Source organism: Procambarus clarkii, chromosome 12 (assembly GCF_040958095.1).
Source record: "Procambarus clarkii isolate CNS0578487 chromosome 12, FALCON_Pclarkii_2.0, whole genome shotgun sequence".
In the NCBI taxonomy this organism is placed as follows: Eukaryota; Metazoa; Arthropoda; class Malacostraca; order Decapoda; family Cambaridae; genus Procambarus; species Procambarus clarkii.
The window spans coordinates 14,991,954-15,015,521 of NC_091161.1; the positions used below are offsets into that span (position 1 = coordinate 14,991,954).

Consider the following 23,568-nt stretch of genomic DNA (forward strand, 5'->3'; position numbering starts at 1 on the left):
TTACAGGGCTATGTAATATAAATACTGTATAGGTATGTAACAAGACTCAATAAAATGGGGCAGTATATACAAAAAAAAAAATAATTTATCCAAATATTTCACATTTTTAATTCAACATAAAAATCAGTTGTACATTGGCAAATAAAATACAAAATGTCAGTAGTTGAGATTACACAACCAATAATATTTACGCAAACCGTTTTGCTCATTAACCGATAATGCAATACAGGAGGCCCTTCCCTATTTCACCTTGAAGTACATACACATCATGTATTAGCAGAACTTGTCAGTTACTGTTTGCACCTCATATTAATCTACATAGTAAATAAATATAAATCTTTATAAATATTTGCAATCTAACCAGATCCTACATAAGTATATAAAATATTTCCGTGTTTTTTTGTGTTATTGGCTCGCCAAAACCTGGACACCGCACCAGAGAGACTTCAGTGTTCATGACAATCACATACCTTGTTAACAGCCCCCCCCCCCCACTTCATTCTTATAATGCCCTGTCTCCTTGGATTTACTGTTTATCTGTGCCCTGTCTCCTTGGATTTACTGTTTATCTGTGTCCTGTCTCCTTGGATTTACTGTTTATCTGTGCCCTGTCTCCTTGGATTTACTGTTTATCTGTGTCCTGTCTCCTTGGATTTACTGTTTATCTGTGCCCTGTCTCCTTGGATTTACTGTTTATCTGTGTCCTGTCTCCTTGGATTTACTGTTTATCTGTGCCCTGTCTCCTTGGATTTACTGTTTATCTGAAAGCCGAACTGAATCCAGGATTACCGTTAATTTTTGAATTACAGTACTAATTAAAAAACAAAACAAAAAAATTATGTAAATAACCGATAATGCACTAATAGATATTTGCTTGGCTGAATAACGCTACTGTATTAACTTTTATATTTTATACAGGTGCTGAAATCACAATATCGAAGTTCGTCTTTCATGTTTGAATCTTTTAGAGGTTTTGTGTAGGTCATCAAAACAGCAAGGATATATATAACTGGCAATTTGTGTTCATTATTTTATCATATTTACAAAGTTTCACATGTGGTGTACTTATTAACTTGTGAGTGGTTGTGATAACACAACAGCCACAACTGTTGCCTTGTCACTGGTTGTGACAACACAACACAACAGCCACCACTGTTGCCTTGGTCTGGGTTGTGACAACAACACAACAGCCACCATTGTTGCCTTGTCACTGGTTGTGACAACAACACAACAGCCACCACTGTTGCCTTGTCACTGGTTGTGACAACACAACACAACAGCTACCACTGTTGCTTGGCCCAGGTTGTGACAAACGACACTGGAACAACAGCCACCGTTGTCTTGGCCCGGGTTGTGACAAACGACACTGGAACAACAGCCACCGTTGCTTGGCCCGGGTTGTGACAAACGACACTGGAACAACTGCCACCGTTGTCTTGGCCCGGGTTGTGACAAACGACACTGGAACAACCACCACCGTTGTCTTGGCCCGGGTTGTGACAAACGACACTGGAACAACCACCACCGTTGTCTTGGCCCGGGTTGTGACAAACGACACTGGAACAACAGCCACCGTTGCCTTGGCCCGGGTTGTGACAAACGACACTGGAACAACCACCACCGTTGCCTTGGCCCGGGTTGTGACAAACGACACTGGAACAACCACCACCGTTGCCTTGGCCCGGGTTGTGACAAACGACACTGGAACAACAGCCACCGTTGTCTTGGCCCGGGTTGTGACAAACGACACTGGAACAACAGCCACCGTTGTCTTGGCCCGGGTTGTGACAAACGACACTGGAACAACAGCCACCGTTGTCTTGGCCCGGGTTGTGACATACGACACTGGAACAACCACCACCGTTGCCTTGGCCCGGGTTGTGACAAACGACACTGGAACAACCACCACCATTGTCTTGGCCCGGGTTGTGACAAACGACACTGGAACAACAGCCACCGTTGCCTTGGCCCGGGTTGTGACAAACGACACTGGAACAACAGCCACCGTTGCCTTGGCCCGGGTTGTGACAAACGACACTGGAACAACCACCACCGTTGCCTTGGCCCGGGTTGTGACAAACGACACTGGAACAACAGCCACCGTTGCTTGGCCCGGGTTGTGACAAACGACACTGGAACAACAGCCACCGTTGCCTTGGCCCGGGTTGTGACAAACGACACTGGAACAACAGCCACCGTTGTCTTGGCCCGGGTTGTGACAAACGACACTGGAACAACAGCCACCGTTGTCTTGGCCCGGGTTGTGACAAACGACACTGGAACAACCACCACCGTTGTCTTGGCCCGGGTTGTGACAAACGACACTGGAACAACAGCCACCGTTGCCTTGGCCTGGGTTGTGACAAACGACACTGGAACAACAGCCACCGTTGCCTTGGCCCGGGTTGTGACAAACGACACTGGAACAACAGCCACCGTTGCCTTGGCCCGGGTTGTGACAAACGACACTGGAACAACCACCACCGTTGTCTTGGCCCGGGTTGTGACAAACGACACTGGAACAACCACCACCGTTGTCTTGGCCCGGGTTGTGACAAACGACACTGGAACAACCACCACCGTTGCCTTGGCCTGAGTTATGACAACACGATAACACCACCATTGTACTCGCCTGGAGTGCATGTGCCTCAACTGTATCATTTCACAATCCCAGAGGTAAGTGCTTTTGTACTGCTGCAGAAAATTTAAGATTTTCAATCAGCTCCTTCATTAACCTTCAATAAGTGTTATACATAAAATGTCTTGGAACATAAATTAACATCACAAAGGTGACGAGTGCGAAGATCACTCGACTGGCTCCCGTACAGTATATAATTGCAAGGCCTATTATATTTACTACAATAGCCATGAATGAATCATTGGAAAAAAAAAATCCAAAAAAATCCAATGAAGTGGTCTCTATATACAAAATGCTATCTATTTATACAGTATATACTTGCTACAGGCGTTCAGCTACACAAGGTGACTTGTGCACCACTTCATAGATGTACACGTTACAACCAGCCTTAAACCTAACATAAAGGTAAGTTATATGCATCTTTCAACAAAAAACAGCAAGGTTCAAGAACAAACAAAAAAAAAAAAAAAATTGGAATGTCAAGAATTTCTGATGAAATCCTCACCATAAATGTCCCTGCTAAATACTTGAGAGCATATCCCCTGCACTGCTCACCTGGTTTTGGCAAAAACTTCTTGGTGCAATTGTCAAGGACATATTTTTGTTGTTTTTATAAATGTTCAGGTAAAGTTAATGTCAAAATGTTTCCAAACTCAATCATTTCCATTTCCAAACACAAAGAGTGATGAAAACATTAAAAAAAAACATTAAAATATAGCCTAATTAAAAAAAATACCACAACTCGCAGAGCGCCTAAAGGCGCTCTGCGCAGTGCAGTGGATATGGTACTCCAGTACGAGTATGTGTATCCTTGAGAGCATATGACACACCTGTACTATACATGTGTATCTAAGAGCACATGAAACCCTAGTACATGTACTCTTGGTTATCAAATAGCTTAAACTTGTACAGTAGTTTACACATCTTGCACTCGGGCGGGTCGCTATACGGATGATTGAACTCTTTTGAACAGTGCTGTGATTTTCCTCGGAATGAACAGTTGGCACATACATTATGAATAATATCACTTATCTTAAATAATTTGCTCATTAGGCAATCATGTAGTTTCTAAATTACAGTACAGTTCTGTATTTCAGCTTCATACCAAAATACTGTACATGTTTTCTAACATATATACATTTTCCATCACTTAAAGGATGGTGCATGCAAACTCTGCCATATTTATCATTCTGATCACTTCAGCCAAAATAAAAATCCAAAAATACTAGACTCTAAAGAACCTGTACATGTAGGAAAAAAGTGTACTTTAATATTACAGTACTGTACTTATATCAAAGTAACTGCTATTTAATGTGAATTAAAATACTGCATATTTATAAAGTGCTGAACGACCACACGTTCCGGCACTTTTTGGATCCTGAATCCAATCAGAATAACAAAATAATAAATAAAATATTATCAAGGAAAATTGTACTATGATTCAAATTTTGAAATAACAAAATGAGAAATGTAGAGGAAATGTAAGTGAATCTGATTGAAGGACCACTGATGTGTCTGACAATGTAAATATCCATTTGATAGAATGCTTTTAAGTGAATCTGAAAATTTTTTTTACCAAGATTATCAGTTCATCATTCTTTTCCCCATAATTACCCTTGTGGGTAATTTTTTACAAAAATTTATCTCTTGTTTTAATGTGAGACGACCATGTAAATTTGTAGGATACTGTAGAGCACTACACCTCAGTGTTTCAGTATTAACAGGGGACTCACCCCCCCCCTCAACACATTTGTGTAAGGAAGCTACATCACCTGCACCACCACCTTCTTAAGAAGGTGTATACAGGCGTACTATACATGATGACTATTCAACTAAAACAATTAACTTCTCTATAGTGATCAAGAGGTATGAAAAGTAGCACAATGTAGGCACAACATCCGGATTAATGCCGCCGCTTCAGCACAAAGTGGGACAAGCAGAAATGTCTACGTGCTGGAGTGGTAAACCGTATTCAATTTGATTGTTGCCGCCGGAGGCGGCTAGTTTATTGTGCACCCCATTCTCATCCTGTGAGCAGTAGCTCAAAAGCATTACAGAGGGCACAAAAGGTCTTTATCAGACCTCATCTTAGATTATTACATGAGGTCTGATAAAGACCTTTTGTGCCCTCTGTAATGCATTTGCGCTACCACTCACAAGTGGAATTCAAGAGGCCACAATACCTGTTATTCCCCACTCTCGTATATAACCAGTTTATCTCACACAGAAATCACAATAGCGTGATACGTATATCAAATGAACAAATCCACAAGGGCCGTAGCACTCCAGGTTGCAATTCTTTTGACCATGTTGTGGCACAGTTGACTAAGGTGCTTCTGAGAACATTCCGTGCATAGGTTTGAACCCTCATCACGGCCCTTGTTTATCTGTTCAGTTTATCTCAGTTTTACTGTACAGTATAGCTTTTCTTAACATTATTAATCTTCACATAATTCTGTCTGGGGGGTAATTAGTGCACATACAAAATTACTGACAACTCAGAGATCATATAACAAACTTTGCTCTGGCTAATCAAGTTGGCAAGCCTGCAAGCAGTAGTTTTATAAATTTCAATAATTTTGTATTACAGTAATACATCAAGAACTGAAGAAAATCAAATTATTGATATAGAGTTTGTATGGTCAGACTAACAGTTTCATAATAAAAATACTGTATTGAAATTGTTCTCAAAAAAGATAGTTCCTAAACATTAAGAACTTAAATTAATACAGTTATCAACAATGTTAAACATTCATTGTGTATGATTTTAACATAGTATCACACAAAATTGACTGACAAAGTATGACTGATAGTCATTCATGCGGTTCTTCCTTGATATTAACATCCTGCATATTTCCCATTCTCCCGTTAGTTTGTTGTACCGGCAATGCTTGAGGCCCCATAGGTCCTGGAACGACTTGCTCCTGGCTGACCTGAGTTGCATACCCCTGAGTACCATGTTGACCTCCCAGAGCTGAGGGTATCTGTAAGTGAGACGCTCCTTGACCTATCTGATGTAACTGAGGCGATGGCTGCAGCTCGTGCAGTTGCAGAGTGAGCTCTGATGACTCTTGTCCTTCCTCTTGCTGCTGTTCTGGCTGCTGTTGTTGCTGGTGATGTATATGTTGTGCATAGTGCTGTTGGTTGGGAAGCTGTTGTATTTGGTGGTGGTGGTGGTGTTGTTGACCTGGGTGAAGCTGATGTGTTGGAAGCTGTTGATCCTGCCCGGGTACTTGCTGCCCTGTTGTTTGCTGGACTCCAATCTGTGGTCCAGAAACTTGCATGTTCCCATCTATTGAAGCACTATTACCAGAATTTGAGAATGCTGCAAAATACCTATCATAGTTGAATGGCCTAGCGCCAGTATGCTTTCTCTGATGTTGCATGAGACCGTCCTTCGAAGTAAACGCTTCGCCACAAATGTCACATACATTCTGCCAGTAAGACGACTCTCCGGCAGTGTGTTTCAGCTTGTGGTAATCCAGGCTAGCACGTACTGCGAACATGGCTCCACACTCCTCACATGAGAAAGGCCTATCACCGGAGTGCTTCCTTTTGTGAACCATTAGGGTATTCATCTTGGAAAATGTTTCACCACATTCTGTACAGGTATACGGGTTTTCAGAGTTATCTTCTTCTGTATTGTTTTTAGCTCGTTTCTCAGCACTCAAATTATCACTTAGGGTATAAGCTGCCTCCCATTCATCGCTGTCATAGCGCCGCTTGCAAACATGCTTACGTTTGTGACGTTGCAGGTTACTGCTGTTCATGAAGGACGAGTCACATTCATCACATTTAAATGGTCTTTCACCTGTGTGTTTTCTGTAGTGCATATCCAGTTGACTTTTCTTGGGATAAGACACACCACAGATATGACACTTAAAGACATTCTTAAATGTATGATCTTTTTTATGCATATCAAGTACAACCTTAAAAGGAAAGTCCTTTCCACAAACATCACACTGGTAAAGTGTTGACCCCCCATTCTGCTTGCTTGTGGAGGCTCCTGTTGTACGTGACATTTTGCCTGTGGTAGACATTTAAGGGTGGGAATCGGCATCTAAAATGAAGCTTACTCAGGAAGGTGACTTATCCCATTTCATTCCTGAAAAAAGGAATAAACTTGTTGGAAAACAGAATGCATAACCTGAAACAATTCCAATTATTTTGCCACAAACAGTATTGATCCCAATCACCACTGAACATTTGTTTTTTGTAGTCCCCCACCCACTCTGAATTTTTTTTAACAAACATTTATAACAAATTAAATGTACAATATAGCAGTATAGGATTTTAGAAAATCATTTTTACTACAGAAAACAAAATGCCAATTTCTAACTCCTATTGCCTAACAAATCTACAAATTGTGGGTTTGCCGTCTCATTCCCACTTGTGCCGGACCTTGAATGTTGCCCCTATTGTATGCCCTGTTCTCGAGGTTATCTTGAGATGATTTCGGGGCTTTTTAGTGTCCCCGCGGCCCGGTCCTCGACCAGGCCTCCACCCCCAGGAAGCAGCCCGTGACAGCTGACTAACACCCAGGTACCTATTTTACTGCTAGGTAACAGGGGCATAGGGTGAAAAAAAACTCTGCCCATTGTTTCTCGCCGGCACCTGGGATCGAACCCAGGACCACAGGATCACAAGTCCAGCGTGCTGTCTGCTCGGCCGACTTGCTCTCTCATTTACTTTTTTTTAATGTGTGGATGACCTGTTTTCAGGATTCTACCCCATATATCCTTGCATACTGTTCCTACCTTGCCCTCATGGAGGATCCACCCCTACAAAACTTGCCCTCAAGGAGGGTCCTCCCCTGCCAAACTTTGTAAAGCCCTGATGTGATGTGCCATTGATGTGCTTCTGCTCTGTTTACAGATGGGTTAAAGTCTGGTGACAAGTGTTGGCTTCTTGTTTGGTTTTGTTGATTAAACCTATACTGTAGGTGCTGCCTACCCCCACCCCCCCACCCCCGCCCCAGAGTTGAGCGTTTTCAGTGGAGCTTTAGGCAATTTGTTTACGCTGTATGTCAGTTTGTATGTCACTTTGTGTGCTCCAATGTTCGTTTGTTATTGTGGATGACTGTTGCAGTGACCTCATGGCTCTGGAGTCACTGAACCATTCCTATCCTGCGGTGATCGACAACCAACATTTCTCCTCTTTAGCAGATACATGACCAGAGCTCGATCCACCTGCTTCTGGGGCGGCCTAGGCCAAAACAGCTAAATGGGCCCCACCCTCTGGTCAGTGTGGCTTTTCTAAGGCTAAACACATATATATAGTCAGCTTATATCATAATATGTAATGATTAATTATCAAAGTTATATTATGCATAGTTTTGCAGAGAAATACAGTACACCAAGGCCATAGTCGTACAGTTACTGGTTTACAAGTTTTCATACCTTTTCCAAAAAATAAAAATATACTGTACATAAAAGCAGCCAAAAAGTAGGTAGGTTTAATCAAATATTAGTACATATTAAACTAATTCACACAATATATTTATCATAGCCGGTCGGCCGAGCGGACAGCACGCTGGACTTGTGATCCTGTGGTCCTGGGTTCGATCCCGGGCGCCGGCGAGAAACAGTGGGCAGAGTTTCTTTCACCCTATGCCCCTGTTACCTAGCAGTAAAATAGGTACCTGGGTGTTAGTCAGCTGTCACTGGCTGCTTCCTGGGGGTGAAGGCCTGGTCGAGGACCGGGCCGCGGGGACACTAAAGCCCCGAAATCATCTCAAGATAAGATCATAGTTATATTATCCATAAAGGATAGTTTTCTGTAGGAATACCTATGAAGCTATAAATTGCAGACAACTTATGGTCAAGTTGCTTGTGTATTTAGAATATCTCTTGAATGAACAGTAAATAAATACAATTAATACTGTGCACTCTTCTGCTGCTGCCCCTCGATTGTGTGAAATGTAATGTGAAATGGTGAAAGCCCATACGACAATATGTACAGTATGGGAATTACATGAAAAAATAATTGGGCAGCATTATCAAATAGTTGATTATTCAAAGTATTATTTGATATTTATCCATTTTTATGGTACAAAAAAATATGTTGGTGGGTCCAAGGCCTTTTGGGTAATCTGGCCCTATACAAGATAGGTTAATTCTGGTGAGTCCTCAGTCGTATCATATTGGTGTAACCTCTACTGAAAGTGTGGGTGCTACTTCTAAAGATGATGATTGGGCTGGTCCCATCTTCCAAAAATGGATTCCCAACTCAGATTTCTACTAAGTCATTCATAATGCCTTACACAACCACTGGAAGGACAGATGGCTAGGTGTTGCAAATAACTGTAAACTATTACTGTAAATAAGATCTATCCTCCATTGTCTTCTTTTTTCTATCGTAGTAGGTGTGGCGAACAAGTCTGGCTAGGTTAAGTGCTGGCCACATGCACTTAACGCTTAGACACTTAATGGAACAAAATCTTAGCCTTACTTTAAGAATTGTACTGTCCCAATTACAGTTGCACATTTTCTTGTTGAATATCTTGATTTTCAAGATGATCGGATATCTTGCTTTTCTAATGTCCCTTTGAATCACTTGTCCCACAATCAAATTCTTGGTGAATCTGATACCTTTAGCACCACTTGTCTATATTTTCTTTCACTTCCCTTCTTTTTCTTCTTGGTTGCATTTTGACAGAACAAACTGCAACCAATCAAGTCAAAGACTTTGCTCCCAAATCAGCCCGTCCTCCTAAGATTTTCCATCTTCAAGAAAACTGTTAATTTAAAATGTTCTCTCCTAACCTACCAGAGAACCCAAAACAGAAAATGGGACAGTATGTCACTTTTGCGAGCTGCTTCCATTTTCTAATAAGACAATTTTCGGCCTTATGTAACGCACACGAGCGAAAAGCGACATTCTTTGAAGGTGGACAGGTTGCATAAATAGTTGTACATTTATAATTGGGAAAATTTACATGAAAAGTACAGTATAATAATTACATGAAGAGTCACAATAACAACATAGCTTGTTGACATTGTCAGTATCAGAATCACAACATAATCTGTAACAACTTGTACAAATCATTACAATACTGTACTGGCTGGACTATATCAATGTAAATCAAACTCACATTTTAGCCATTAAGTGAGTGAACATTTAGCTGATACAGTACAGTGGCATCTCGATTAACGAGGGGCTCTATCTACGAGCATTTCGAGTAACGAGCGAGCCACTCGCAGAACATTTGTCTCTACTAACGAACTTTTCCTTGATTATAAAAACCAGCGTTTCCGCTGGTTCTCGGACACCTTATACGACAGTTTTGTTGTTGTTTCGCAAGATGAGTTTCCCACATTATGCCCGAAATGCTCTGCGTATTAGTGGCTTTAGGCAACGTACCCGCCTACCTATGAATCCAAAAATAACTTTATATCCAATGTATGTACTTTTGCCTAAATAAAATGTTATACGTTTGTTTTTATGCATAGCTTTGGATATGTGTGGGTGGGTTCAGATATATTTTGGCGAGTTCCAATATGTTTGGGTAGGTTGTCATAGGTTTGTGTGGATTTGGATAGGTCTGAGTAGGTGTAATGGGTTCAGAAAAGTGTGTGGGTGGGTTCGAATATGTGAGGGTGAGTTCAGATATATAAGGGTGGGTTCAGATATGTGAGGGTGGGTTCAGATATGTGAGGGTGGGTTCAGATATGTGAGGGTGGGTTCAGATATGTGAGGGTGGGTTCAGATATGTGAGGATGGGTTCAGATATGTGAGGGTGGGTTCAGATATGTGAGGGTGGGTTCAGATATGTGAGGGTGGGTTCAGATATGTGAGGCTGGGTTCAGATATGTGAGGGTGGGTTCAGATATGTGAGGGTGGGTTCAGATATGTGAGGGTGGGTTCAGATATATGAGGGTGGGTTCAGATATGTGAGGGTGGGTTCAGATATGTGAGAGTGGGTTCAGATATGTGAGAGTGGGTTCAGATATGTGAGAGTGGGTTCAGATATGTGAGGCTGGGTTCAGATATGTGAGAGTGGGTTCAGATATGTGAGAGTGGGTTCAGATATGTGAGAGTGGGTTCAGATATGTGAGGGTGGGTTCAGATATGTGAGGCTGGGTTCAGATATGTGAGGGTGGGTTCAGATATGTGAGGGTGGGTTCAGATATGTAAGGCTGGGTTCAGATATGTAAGGCTGGGTTCAGATATGTAAGGCTGGGTTCAGATATCTAAGGCTGGGTTCAGATATGTAAGGCTGGGTTCAGATATGTAAGGCTGGGTTCAGATATGTGAGGGTGGGTTCAGATATGTGAGGCTGGGTTCAGATATGTGAGGCTGGGTTCAGATATGAGAGAGTGGGTTCAGATATGTAAGGCTGGGTTCAGATATGTAAGGCTGGGTTCAGATATGTAAGGCTGGGTTCAGATATGTAAGGCTGGGTTCAGATATCTAAGGCTGGGTTCAGATATGTGAGAGTGGGTTCAGATATGTGAGAGTGGGTTCAGATATGTGAGAGTGGGTTCAGATATGTGAGGCTGGGTTCAGATATGTGAGGGTGGGTTCAGATATGTGAGGCTGGGTTCAGATATGTGAGAGTGGGTTCAGATATGTGAGAGTGGGTTCAGATATGTGAGGGTGGGTTCAGATATGTGAGACTGGGTTCAGATATGTGAGAGTGGGTTCAGATATGTGAGAGTGGGTTCAGATATGTGAGAGTGGGTTCAGATATGTGAGAGTGGGTTCAGATATGTAAGGGTGGGTTCAGATATGTGAGGCTGGGTTCAGATATGTGAGGATGGGTTCAGATATGTGAGAGTGGGTTCAGATATGTGAGGGTGGGTTCAGATATGTGAGGGAGAGTTCAGACATGTGAGAGTGGGTTCAGATATGTAAGGCTGGGTTCAGATATGTAAGGCTGGGTTCAGATATGTGAGTGGGTTCAGATATGTAAGGTTGGGTTCAGATATGTGAGGGAGAGTTCAGACATGTGAGAGTGGGTTCAGATATGTAAGGTTGGGTTCAGATATGTGAGGGAGAGTCCGAGCTCGGACAACTTAGGAGAGTTGTCAGCCTGGGAAAAAACAGCTGATCAAAATAAGACCATCAGAATGATATAATTCCAATCTCCATTTCCCAATTGGTGTAAACAAGACTAAGTTAGACTGCAACTTGACGACCAATTAGCTTGAGCCACATGTCACCCATCAAGTCACCCAACTTAAGACTTAATTCACAATAAACTCACACATTCACGAGTAAACTTATATAGTTTGAACCGAACAAAAATCAACTTTCCAAGTTGTTTACGGTCGCGACGCATAATTGCGCTAAAGACTTTTACAGGTGTGGCATATATGGGATCATGTGGTCATTATACCTGCTGCGGGAGGTTCCCAGCAGGTGTGGAGGAGCCGAGGGGCGTGAGAAGTGGCAGCTGGTCAGGGAGGAGGGCGGCGTGAGGCCATTTTGTTCTGTTGATTGTTTTGACGCGGACATCAGCTGATTTACAGAAAACGTGACCCCATGATGGACGCTCACCCCAAACTTAGCTAAACTCTTAGGGGGCCCCTGGGGCTGCTTCACGAAGCAGTTACGCAAGTACTTACGAACCTGGGGCCAGAGTCACGAAGCAGTTACGCAAGTACTTACGAACCTGGGGCCAGGTTCACGAAGCAGTTACGCAAGTACTTACGAACCTGGGGCCAGAGTCACGAAGCAGTTACGCAAGTACTTACGAACCTGGGGCCAGAGTCACGAAGCAGTTACGCAAGTACTTACGAACCTGGGGCCAGAGTCACGAAGCAGTTACGCAAGTACTTACGAACCTGGGGCCAGGTTCACGAAGCAGTTACGCAAGTACTTACGAACCTGGGGCCAGAGTCACGAAGCAGTTACGCAAGTACTTACGAACCTGGGGCCAGAGTCACGAAGCAGTTACGCAAGTACTTACGAACCTGGGGCCAGAGTCACGAAGCAGTTACGCAAGTACTTACGAACCTGGGGCCAGGTTCACGAAGCAGTTATGCAAGTACTTACGAACCTGGGGCCAGAGTCACTAAGCAGTTACGCAAGTACTTACGAACCTGGGGCCAGAGTCACGAAGCAGTTACGCAAGTACTTACGAACCTGGGGCCAGGTTCACGAAGCAGTTACGCAAGTACTTACGAACCTGGGGCCAGGTTCACGAAGCAGTTACGCAAATACTTACGAACCTGGGGCCAGAGTCACGAAGCAGTTACGCAAGTACTTACGAACCTGGGGCCAGGTTCACGAAGCAGTTACGCAAGTACTTACGAACCTGGGGCCAGAGTCACGAAGCAGTTACGCAAGTACTTACGAACCTGGGGCCAGGTTCACGAAGCAGTTACGCAAGTACTTACGAACCTGGGGCCAGATTCACTAAGCAGTTACGCAAGTACTTACGAACCTGGGGCCAGATTCACGAAGCAGTTACGCAAGTACTTACGAACCTGGGGCCAGATTCACGAAGCAGTTACGCAAATACTTACGAACCTGGGGCCACATTCACGAAGCAGTTACGCAAGTACTTACGAACCTGGGGCCAGGTTCACGAAGCAGTTACGCAAGTACTTACGAACCTGGGGCCAGATTCACGAAGCAGTTACGCAAGTACTTACGAACCTGGGGCCAGAGTCACGAAGCAGTTACGCAAGTACTTACGAACCTGGGGCCAGATTCACGAAGCAGTTATGCAAATACTTACGAACCTGGGGCCACATTCACGAAGCAGTTACGCAAGTACTTACGAACCTGGGGCCAGATTCACGAAGCAGTTACGCAAGTACTTACGAACGTGAACATCTTTCCTCAATCTTTGACGGCTTTTCTTACATTTATTAAACAGTTTACAAGCATGAAAACTTCCCAATCAACTGTTGTTATTGTTATAAACAATAACAATAGTTTTCTGCTGAGCTCTTTCTGTCTTTTTTGAAACTAGGGGTAAGTAAGTAATTATCAAAAGAAGGCACCAAGCCAGGAAGGCTATGTAGCACTGAAAATCGGGGCAACATTTGCATATTTTCAATCTATGGGTATTATCCCTTGATCCAGGGATTTATTGAAAAGGAGTTTCAGCGATAGGCCTAGTTCCTCTGCCAGTTTCTTTACGACTTTGGATTGAATTCCATATACACTTGGGTTTTTTGAGTCTTTTAGTTTGTTAATGCTCCTCCTGATTATGCCGTATGTTAAGGGTACATCCCTTAATTTATGCTCTTCACAAAATTTATCCAAATTAAAAAATTATCTTTATCAAATGTATACAATTTTTTCATAAAATTTGTTTTATAACAATTTTATATTATTCATTTTATTTTATTATTTTATATTATAAATTATAAATATATTTATATTTATATTATAAATATAAATTTATATAAAAATTTTATATTATTTTATATTATTTATCAAATTATACTTTTTGTAGACCAAACCACCCACTAGAAAGTGAAGGGACGAAATACAATTTTTGTATTTTCATTCTGTTACTGTATTAATGTTAATAAACTACTGTTCTGTTGCTGGAACTACAGACTTCAAAATGTTATAATCTATTTTTATTTTATATATTTATATATACAAGAGTTTTTACATTCTTGTACAGTCACTAGAACGCATAGCGTTTCGGGCAGGTCCTTAATCCTAATGTTCCCTGGAATACCACCCGCTAAATCAAATTCGTAAAGTCAATATTGACTTATTAACTACGTGCATAGGTGATATACTAAACATAATAGATACCCTTAAAAAGATTCATAGAAAACACCGACCTTACCTAACCTTGTTAGTATCTTAAGATAAAAATAGGTATATGTTAAGTAATAATTGTAATTACGAAGCAATAAGATGCTTATCTTAAGATACTAACAAGGTTAGGTAAGATCGGTGTTTTCTATGAATCTTTTTAAGGGTATCTATTATGTTAAGTATGTCACCTATGCACATATTTAATAAGTCAATATTGACTTATTAATTTTGCGAGAACGGGTTGCACTAAATCAGGTACTCATTCACTATTGGATGAACAGAGGCTACAGTTAAGGATTGGAGCCCAGTCAATCCTCTTATCCTCCCCAGCCAGGAAGCACCCAGCGAGGGCTTTACCACTGAGCCACAGGGACTGCTTGGTTATGCCTGTCATCATTATCACCTTTTTTTTAGCGTATTAATTTGTTATTTTTTCTTGTACTTTCTCCATTTTATTAGCTTACTTCTCTTTTGATATTAAGTGTTTACCTCTTCGCACTTTTAATTATTTTTTTTTATCTAAATTATTCGAAGTTTTATCCGAAACGCTTTGTGTATCTTGAGGTTATCTTGAGATGATTTCGGGGCTTAGGGTCCCCGCGGCCCGGTCCTCGACCAGGCCTCCCCCACCCCCAGGAAGCAGCCCGTGACAGCTGACTAACACCCAGGTACCTATTTTACTGCTAGGTAACAGGGGGCATAGGGTGAAAGAAACTCTGGCCATCGTTTCTCGCCGGCGCCAGGGATCGAACCCGGGACCACAAGATCACGAGTCCAGTGTTCTGTCCGCTCAGCCACCGGCTTCTTATGTAACTTGGAGTAGTTTCATAGTATCTCCTGTGCTTATAGTTGACCCTTCCTCTTATGTTCTTCGTACAACTTATTCTTTTGTATAAACGTGATTGTTAATATGGTTATTGTTATTACAATCGTTGAGTTTAGTCCATTTATTATGCACCCCATACCCATCTTGTGGGCGGTAGTGGAAAGGGTTACAGAGGCATATAATGGGCTCAGGGACTGAACCTCACAATTCATTTAGCTAAGCAAGTTACAATCTTGTTATTACAAGCGGTGAGTGAGGTGTTGTAGTTGTTTGTTAGTAGGGTGGGGTCGTCATGCCGAGTAGTTCGCTCGTTAAGGCCAATGACGCCACCATCACGCGTTCCAACCTTTAGATATTAGATGATATGAACTTCAAACGGATTAAATCAAATAAGGATTTTTCAGAACATATATGTGTAATTCTGTTATTATTTATTTAATTTTTATATAAATACATACAAGGATTCTGTTTGTGGTGTGTTAATTTAGTATTTTTTGTTTTTGCCACAGTCGAAGCCAGGAACACAAGCAGGGTATCGAAGGCAATGTTTACAGCATTGGTCGGCTGACTCAAGAAGCCGCTCCTTAGATACAAGTCTGCAGCCACCATCACGCATTATTTACCGCATAAGTAAACCTCGCATTATCCCGCTTTATGTGCGAATATAACTGAAATTAGCTCATCAAAGTGGCGTGAGGAGACAGGTAGACTTGGGTGACGACTAAGACAGGTGTGGAGCAAGTCTAGGCACACCTGCCACTCCCCCCCACTCGTCTTATATCATCTTATCTCGCGTCTCCCGTTATCTCTCTTCTGTATATCAACGGCATCTCCTCATTATGACTGACGTTGAGCTAGGGGCCAACATGGCACCTCACGAACTAAAGAACTTCTTGGGCTTTGATTTTAGCACTCAACAGGTGAGTTGGTGATGTGTGAATGGTTACTTTGGCATGCCATTAAATATAACTGTTGAACAGAACATTGTCATATATCAGTATACCAGTATTATACTCTGTCTTGGGTATGACAGGGTGTTGTTAGTTATTCCCATGAGTAATAACCCGAGTTTTACCTGATTTACCTGAGGGCCACTAACCCTAGTGGCTTCGACGCGGACAGGACGTTTATGGCTTGTTGAAGGTCCAACTCCTTCCCCATTTCCCTTGATGATCTTTTCCAGGTAGATTTTAAAGCGTAACAGATTTGCCATTTGTGGCTTTGGCGGGTCCACGGTTCCATGGGTTTCTAACGCTGTTACACCTAGTTGTATTCACCTAATGGTGTTTGCAGGGGTTGAGCTCTGCTCTTTCAGCCCGCCTCTCAACTGTCAATAAATCAACTATAACTATTTCCCCCTCCCCCTAGAAGCAGCCTATAACAGCTGTCTAACTCCCAGGTACTTATTTACTGCTAGGTAACAGGAGCATCAGGGTGAAAGAAACTGCCCATTTGTTTCTGCCATCACCGGGGATCGCACCCGGACCCCTAGGATTATGAGTCCAGAGCGCTGTCCACTCGGCTATCAGTCTCCCCCAAACAATTTGGGGGGGGGGGGGGGCTGTGTGCCTGTGGGTGAAACAGCATCTCCTGTTCTCAGTCCTACATTGTAGGTCGTACCCTTGGGGTCAGGGTCATGAGTTAAGTGTGCAAAGTAATCTTTACCCAGGCCAGCCCCCAAATTGTTTGTCACATTCTAAGGCTGTGGAAATTTCTTGACTTTCATATTATATCTAGTTATCATATCATTTTTATGCATGTTGGTGATTTTTTTTGCTTGAAATAGTTATTTGTTACCTCCCCTATGCGTATAATGTACATGTTAATGTTGGTAAATCTTAATAAGGTATTTTCACATCTGTTTTGCGTAGCATTGTGTGAAAGAGGGTCATAGCATTTTGTGTTATAGTTGATTATCTAGTATTATATTAATCAGTATTAGGCTATGAAAAACATTTTCTTGTATAAATAATTTTTTAGAATTTTTGCAAATTCAATTAGAATGTGTAACTATTTTATAAATTAAATATTTGAATTGGTATAAATGTAAAATCTTGTACAGTGAGGTACAGTATATAAATTAATTTTTGAAAATTAAAATCAATTTGTTAATTTTACTAATGGAGTTGATATTTCTGCTACTGTTGTCATAATGACAACTGTTACTACGTGTTATTATTCAACCCGTTCTCGCACTTGCTTTTAGTCAATATTGGCTTATTTAATAAGTGCATATGTGACATACTAATTGATTGTGAATATTTTAGTTTACCTTGAAAAGCTTCATAGAAAACACCGACCTTACCTAACCTTCTTAGTATGTTAAGATAAGCATCTTATTGCTTCTTAATTACAATTATTACTTAACCTATACTGTTGATAGGTTAAGTAATAATTGTAAATAAGAAGCAATAAGATGCTTATCTTAACATACTAAGAAGGTTAGGCGAGGTCGGTGTTTTCTATGAAGCTTTTCAAGGTAAACTAAAATATTCACAATCAATTAGTATGTCACATATGCACTTATTAAATAAGCCAATATTGACTATAAGCAAGTGCGAGAACGGGTTGCACTGTTACTGCTACTAACTGTTTTGGGCGGGTATGGCTTGGTGTAGAAACTCCACAAGCAACCCACCGTCACGAGTATTTTTTATTCTGCTTTTGTTTGTTCCTTTTTGTAACTGTGTCAACTCTGCCTTTTAGGCTTATTTATTGCCTTCCCTACTTTCAAGATTTTCTAATTTTCAGTCTTGGTAAAGAATTCTTAAATCCTTTCTTTATTTGTACATAAAGATACTAGATTCATAGCACAACATACTAGATCTTGTGCTAACAACAGAAGAGGTATGAGTGATCAAATTCATGTTGGGGAAAAGCTTACGCCCTCGTGCGACCACCATATTTTACGATGGGTTACGAATATAGAAACCCACATAAAGGTCAAAGGTGATGAATTTCTAGATTACCAGCGACGTGACTACCAAGAAATAAGAGAGGCACTGCAAACCATCTCCTGGAGGGCGCTGAAGGGCCAACATGGCACGGAAGCATCACGGCAAAATTTCAAGAGGGCCATCATGGAACTTGTTCAAAAGGACCAAGCTGTTGCCAGGATGCCACACACTGGCAGCTCCACACACTACGGAATGTTTCTTACCCAGTTTCAATTAAACCATTCAGTTTCCAGGGGAATTTTAGCAGTGTCTGTTGGCTGTTTAAATGCTTCGTTTTCATGACCCATGCAGTTGTCTGTAAAGTTTAATCTGCTTTCGTTCTGAGTGAGGGTGATTGTTGCAATCCCCTGCCTTTTGTACGTCTGTGACAAGGCCAGGTTCTGAATCTGGGAAGCTGTCTCAGGGATGGAGCTTCAGGAACAAAGGGGGGAGCTTCAGGAACCAATTTCTCTGGGGGAGCCCACCAAGGGGCTCCCCCAGAGAAATGATTTGTTGGAAATTGCTGTGATGCACTAACGATCTTGATACATTGCATCACTTTGGAATCCAATTTGTCCTAAGAAGTCTGAATTTTGGAAGGAAATCTGGTTGACGAATTTGGTCTGTTCTTTAGAGGGATCCAGTATAGAGAGGTATAAATTTGAGTGTGTGCACTGTAGGGAGGCCATACATAATGCTTATATTGAACTGATATACCTTAAGATATATATATGCAACTATGCAAATGTCCTTCTTTTAGAAAATAATGCAACTCTTGGTGTGGTGCAGAAACTAAGTCTATGGTTTGATTTCTGCAAAAAATGATAGGCAAAGAATTTTACATTATTTACCTAAGTTTATATTAAACTTTTTAGTTGGTCATAGCAACTTGGAAGACCATTCATGGTTGAATGGTACTCTGTATTGTCTTTAATTTGTTTAGACTGAGGGAACTCGCTATAGGGGCTATTAGAATAGTGGAAGGGGTTTCTGCTTTATATTCTACTGTATGCAGTATATGTTTTATAAGTAGAAAGTACGGCATTTATGTTTTATTGAAAACATTTTCCTTGCAGGTTAAAGCTATTGTTGTTAATGAGCGACTGGAGGTGCTGCAAGAGGCTTCCGTCCAGTTTGATAATGATTTACCAGAGTACAGGTAGAACCCTCTCATTTTTGGATGCGTTGTGTAGCTTTAGCAGTTTGTAGTATATGTAGCTGCTACTAATGTAAGGGATTCATTTGAATTTGATCATTGCTTATGTTGATATGGTACAATAGATGCATGAAATTTAGTGTACTGTATATGCAGGCTGCACAAATATGTTCATCTTTTTGTCCATGGCGAGTGAAAAAACTAATTTCCTTTGTTCTCGTTACTGCTAAAGGCAGTTGGTGAATTGCGTTTTTGTCTCACTGGTGAACTAATCTAACATTTGTTCAGCCCTGTGTATTGTGCATGACTGTATTACTGTATATGTAAGGCTGGTTAACTTAATATATTAAGAACTCTTGGTAGTAAATTCTGGCCAGGACCCATGGTGGGGTGCATGTTCGTGGAGACGGTGTGACAGTGACCGCCCCCACTATTATGTGGGTGAAGGCCCTTGACATGTTGATGGACAAACTGAGAGTGGCTGGAGCGGATTTTTCCACAATCGCTGCCATTTCTGGAACGGGACAGGTAAGATGACAACTAAAACTTGTTACTATTGTGAACTTGTGATGTCCATAAACCTATGAAGTGTGTGTGTGTGTGTGTAATTACCTAAGTGTAATTACCTAAGTGTAGTTACAGGATGAGAGCTACGCTCGTGGTGTCCCGTCTTCCCAGCACTCTTTGTCATATAACGCTTTGAAACTACTGACGGTCTTGGCCTCCACCACCTTCTCACTTAACTTGTTCCAACCGTCTACCACTCTATTTGCGAAGGTGAATTTTCTTATATTTCTTCGGCATCTGTGTTTAGCTAGTTTAAATCTATGGCCTCTTGTTCTTGAAGTTCCAGGTCTCAGGAAGTCTTCCCCGTCGATTTTATCAATTCCTGTTACTATTTTGTACGTAGTGATCATATCACCTCTTTTTCTTCTGTCTTCTAGTTTTGGCATATTTAATGCTTCTAACCTCTCCTCGTAGCTCTTGCCCTTCAGTTCTGGGAGCCACTTAGTAGCATGTCTTTGCACCTTTTCCAGTTTGTTGATGTGCTTCTTAAGATATGGGCACCACACAACAGCTGCATATTCTAGCTTTAGCCTAACAAAAGTCATGAACAACTTCTTTAGTATATCGCCATCCATGTATTTAAATGCAATTCTGAAGTTAGAAAGCATTGCATAGGCTCCTTGCACAATATTCTTAATGTGGTCCTCAGGTGATAGTTTTCTATCTAGAACCACTCCTAGATCTCTTTCTTTATCAGAATTCTTTAAAGATTTCTCACATAATATATAGGTTGTGTGGGGTCTATGTTCTCCTATTCCACATTCCATAACATGACATTTATTAACATTAAATTCCATTTGCCAAGTGGTGCTCCATATACTTATTTTGTCCAGGTCTTCTTGAAGGGCATGACAATCATCTAAATTTCTTATCCTTCCTATTATCTTAGCATCATCAGCAAACATGTTCATATAATTCTGTATACCAACTGGTAGATCATTTATGTACACAATAAACATCACTGGTGCAAGAACTGAACCCTGTGGTACTCCACTTGTGACATTTCTCCATTCCGATACATTGCCTCTGATTACTGCCCTCATTTTTCTATCAGTCAGAAAATTTTTCATCCATGATAGAAGCTTACCTGTCACCCCTCCAATATTTTCCAGTTTCCAGAACAACCTCTTATGTGGAACTCTGTCGAAAGCCTTTTTTAGGTCCAGATAGATGCAGTCAACCCAGCCATCTCTTTCCTGTAATATCTCTGTGGCCCGATCATAGAAACTGAGTAAATTCGATACACAGGATCTTCCTGATCGAAAACCATACTGTCTGTCTGATATTATATCATTTCTCTCCAGGTGTTCTACCCATTTAGTTTTGATTAGCTTTTCCAATACTTTCACTATTACACTTGTCAATGATACAGGTCTATAATTGAGGGGGTCTTCCCTGCTGCCACTTTTGTAGATTGGAACTATGTTAGCCTGTTTCCACACGTCTGCTACGATTCCTGTACACAGGGATGCCTGAAAGATCAGGTGAAGTGGAATGCTGAGCTCAGATGCACATTCTCTCAGAACCCATGGTGAAACGCCATCTGGGCCAGCTGCTTTGTTCCTCCCGAGCTCCTTTAGCATATTTTCCACTTCATCTCTAGACACCTCTATCCGCTCTATGTTGTTCTCTGGAATTCTTATTGTGTCTGGTTCTCTGAAGATTTCATTTTGTACAAACACACTTTGGAACTTTTCATTTAATGTTTCACACATTTCCTTTTCATTTTCCGTGAATCTGTTTCCCATTTCCAACCTCTGGATATTATCCTTTACCTGCAATTTGTTGTTTATGAATTTGTAGAATAGGCCCGGTTCTGTTTTACATTTATCTGCTATCCCTTTTTCAAAATTTCTTTCTGCCTCTCTCCTTACTGCTGTATAATTGTTTCTCGCATCTTTGTATCGCTGGTATGTTTGGGGGTTTGGCCTCTTCCTATACTGATTCCATTTTTGTGTCTTTTGGTCTCTTGCCCTCTCACAATTTCTGTCGAACCAATCCTGTTTTTTGGTCCTGCATCTCTGTTTTGGTATGAATGTTTGTGTGCCTTCCTCGTATAGTTTTAAAAATGTGTGTGTGTGTGTGTGTGTGTGTGTGTGTGAATGTTATCATTGTTATTCCTAGATGAGCTGTACTTTTACATAATGTCTAGGAGTTATTTTGTATTAAATAGCAACTCTAAAAATGTACAAGTACAAGCGAGTGTTAGTTTTGGCAGATGTTGAGACCTAGCTTTCAGTTAAATGCTGGTGCAGTTTTTATATAGTAATGAATTTGTGAAGGGATGTGCCGCTTACTGGGTACATGAATGGTTATGCTGGTTAGTGTTCAACAGATATTCGAAATAAATCCAGCCTGTCCTTCTGTTCAGGTAGCACAGTACTCGTAGTAATGGTGAGGACCGTCGTACATACAGTATATTGATGTAAAAGGCAATTAGTAGAGAGTAGAAATTGGTACTATCGAATTTGGACAAACTGGATAAGTTTTTGTGTTAGTGTTGCAAAGAAAACCTGACCTAAACTAACCGTCCTAGGCCTAATACATGCTAGCCGAGTCCTAATATAGTACATATACAGTATGTTCTATACTAGGCTTAGGAATATTTAAGTTTGGTTTTTAGCTTTAATTTTTTGGGGACTTTAAAGTGAATAATACCAAATTCTATTACTGTATCTAATTGTCTATTATATTTATGTATGTACAGTGGTTTACATAATTACAAATAGTACTACGTATCTAAACAGGAGGTTGGGTTGAGTAAATCTTAGCAATTAGTCCTTCTTAGTCATTTGTAAATAATTAGAATTTACTATAGTTACAGAATAAAGATATGTCACGTTCTTGTGATTTCAGTGAGAAAATATTGGTCGTGTGATGGGACTGAACTCGCAGATCTGGATGCATTCAACATTGCTTTTCCGGATTTAGTTACAGCATTTCCAAATTTATTTAATTTGATTATGATTTGGGCAATATGCACCTTGTTTGTATATAATATGTACGGTACTGTAATGTATTTTCTCTTCGTAACTATAGTGTTGCAGATGCTTCCTAGCTTGTAGCAGTTAGCCCCTATGAGCTTTCCCACTTGCGTCTGGATTGATACTCTTGCATCTGTATTAGTGTCGAGTACTTTGGCATTATTTATTTGGGGTTAATGACTGTTTTTTATTGAAGATAATACAGGTAAATATTATCTGTACTGTGCACTATATGAAAAAGTCTTCCAGTTCTGTATTTGAAATATTATAAGTTGGAGATAACTACATTAGTAGAATGATTTAGGCAGATGACAAATTGTCCCATAAAATTGATATATAGTAAGTAAGAAAAGTGATATATGGTATGTAAGAAAATTGATATATGGTATGTAAGAAAAGTGTGAGGCTTCAATATAGGTGGGAGAGTATACTTTGCTTGATTTACAATATTGCAATTATACTATACTCGTGTATTAATATTAATTGTGTAATACACTATATATAGAACATCATATACTGTACTGAGTAAAAAAAGAAATGGAAGGAAATAGTTTGTAAGGTATCCTCACATGGATGCTCTCTTAAGGCAAATTTCTACTGACCATTAAGATCTCTCACAGTCGGAACAGTCAGATATCTTTCACTCGTGCTTTAGGCAACTTAACAAACTCTTCGTTCACACCATACTGCGGTTACGGAAACACTGGTGAAAACTCGGTCTAACCCAG

General features: G+C 40.9%; 3 protein-coding genes across 3 annotated transcripts in view; 1 reads left to right on the forward strand and 2 right to left on the reverse strand.

Moving 5' to 3' along the window:
- Nucleotides 1–84: 84 nt before the first annotated feature.
- On the reverse strand, nucleotides 85–3,688 carry LOC138363964 (uncharacterized). The gene is made up of 3 exons (XM_069323416.1): nucleotides 3,519–3,688; nucleotides 1,248–2,592; nucleotides 85–1,159 (listed from the first exon to the last, which is right to left on the reverse strand). The coding sequence occupies exons 1-2, from the start codon at nucleotides 3,686–3,688 to the stop codon at nucleotides 1,281–1,283; spliced, it is 1,482 nt and encodes a 493-aa protein (XP_069179517.1). The 3' UTR covers nucleotides 85–1,159; nucleotides 1,248–1,280.
- LOC123772857 (zinc finger protein 391) lies at nucleotides 85–12,122 on the reverse strand. The gene is made up of 2 exons (XM_045766200.2): nucleotides 11,979–12,122; nucleotides 85–6,743 (listed from the first exon to the last, which is right to left on the reverse strand). Exon 2 carries the CDS (start codon nucleotides 6,676–6,678, stop codon nucleotides 5,452–5,454), a length of 1,227 nt encoding a protein of 408 aa, XP_045622156.2. The 5' UTR covers nucleotides 6,679–6,743; nucleotides 11,979–12,122; the 3' UTR covers nucleotides 85–5,451.
- Nucleotides 12,123–15,752: 3,630 nt separating this feature from the next.
- LOC123772856 (xylulose kinase) overlaps nucleotides 15,753–23,568 on the forward strand; it is a 36,047-nt gene continuing 28,231 nt past the window's right edge. The window contains 3 exon segments of the mRNA XM_069323322.1: nucleotides 15,753–16,117; nucleotides 19,210–19,292; nucleotides 19,667–19,817. Of these exon segments, the coding sequence (XP_069179423.1) occupies nucleotides 16,037–16,117; nucleotides 19,210–19,292; nucleotides 19,667–19,817 (315 nt within the window). The 5' untranslated portion in view covers nucleotides 15,753–16,036.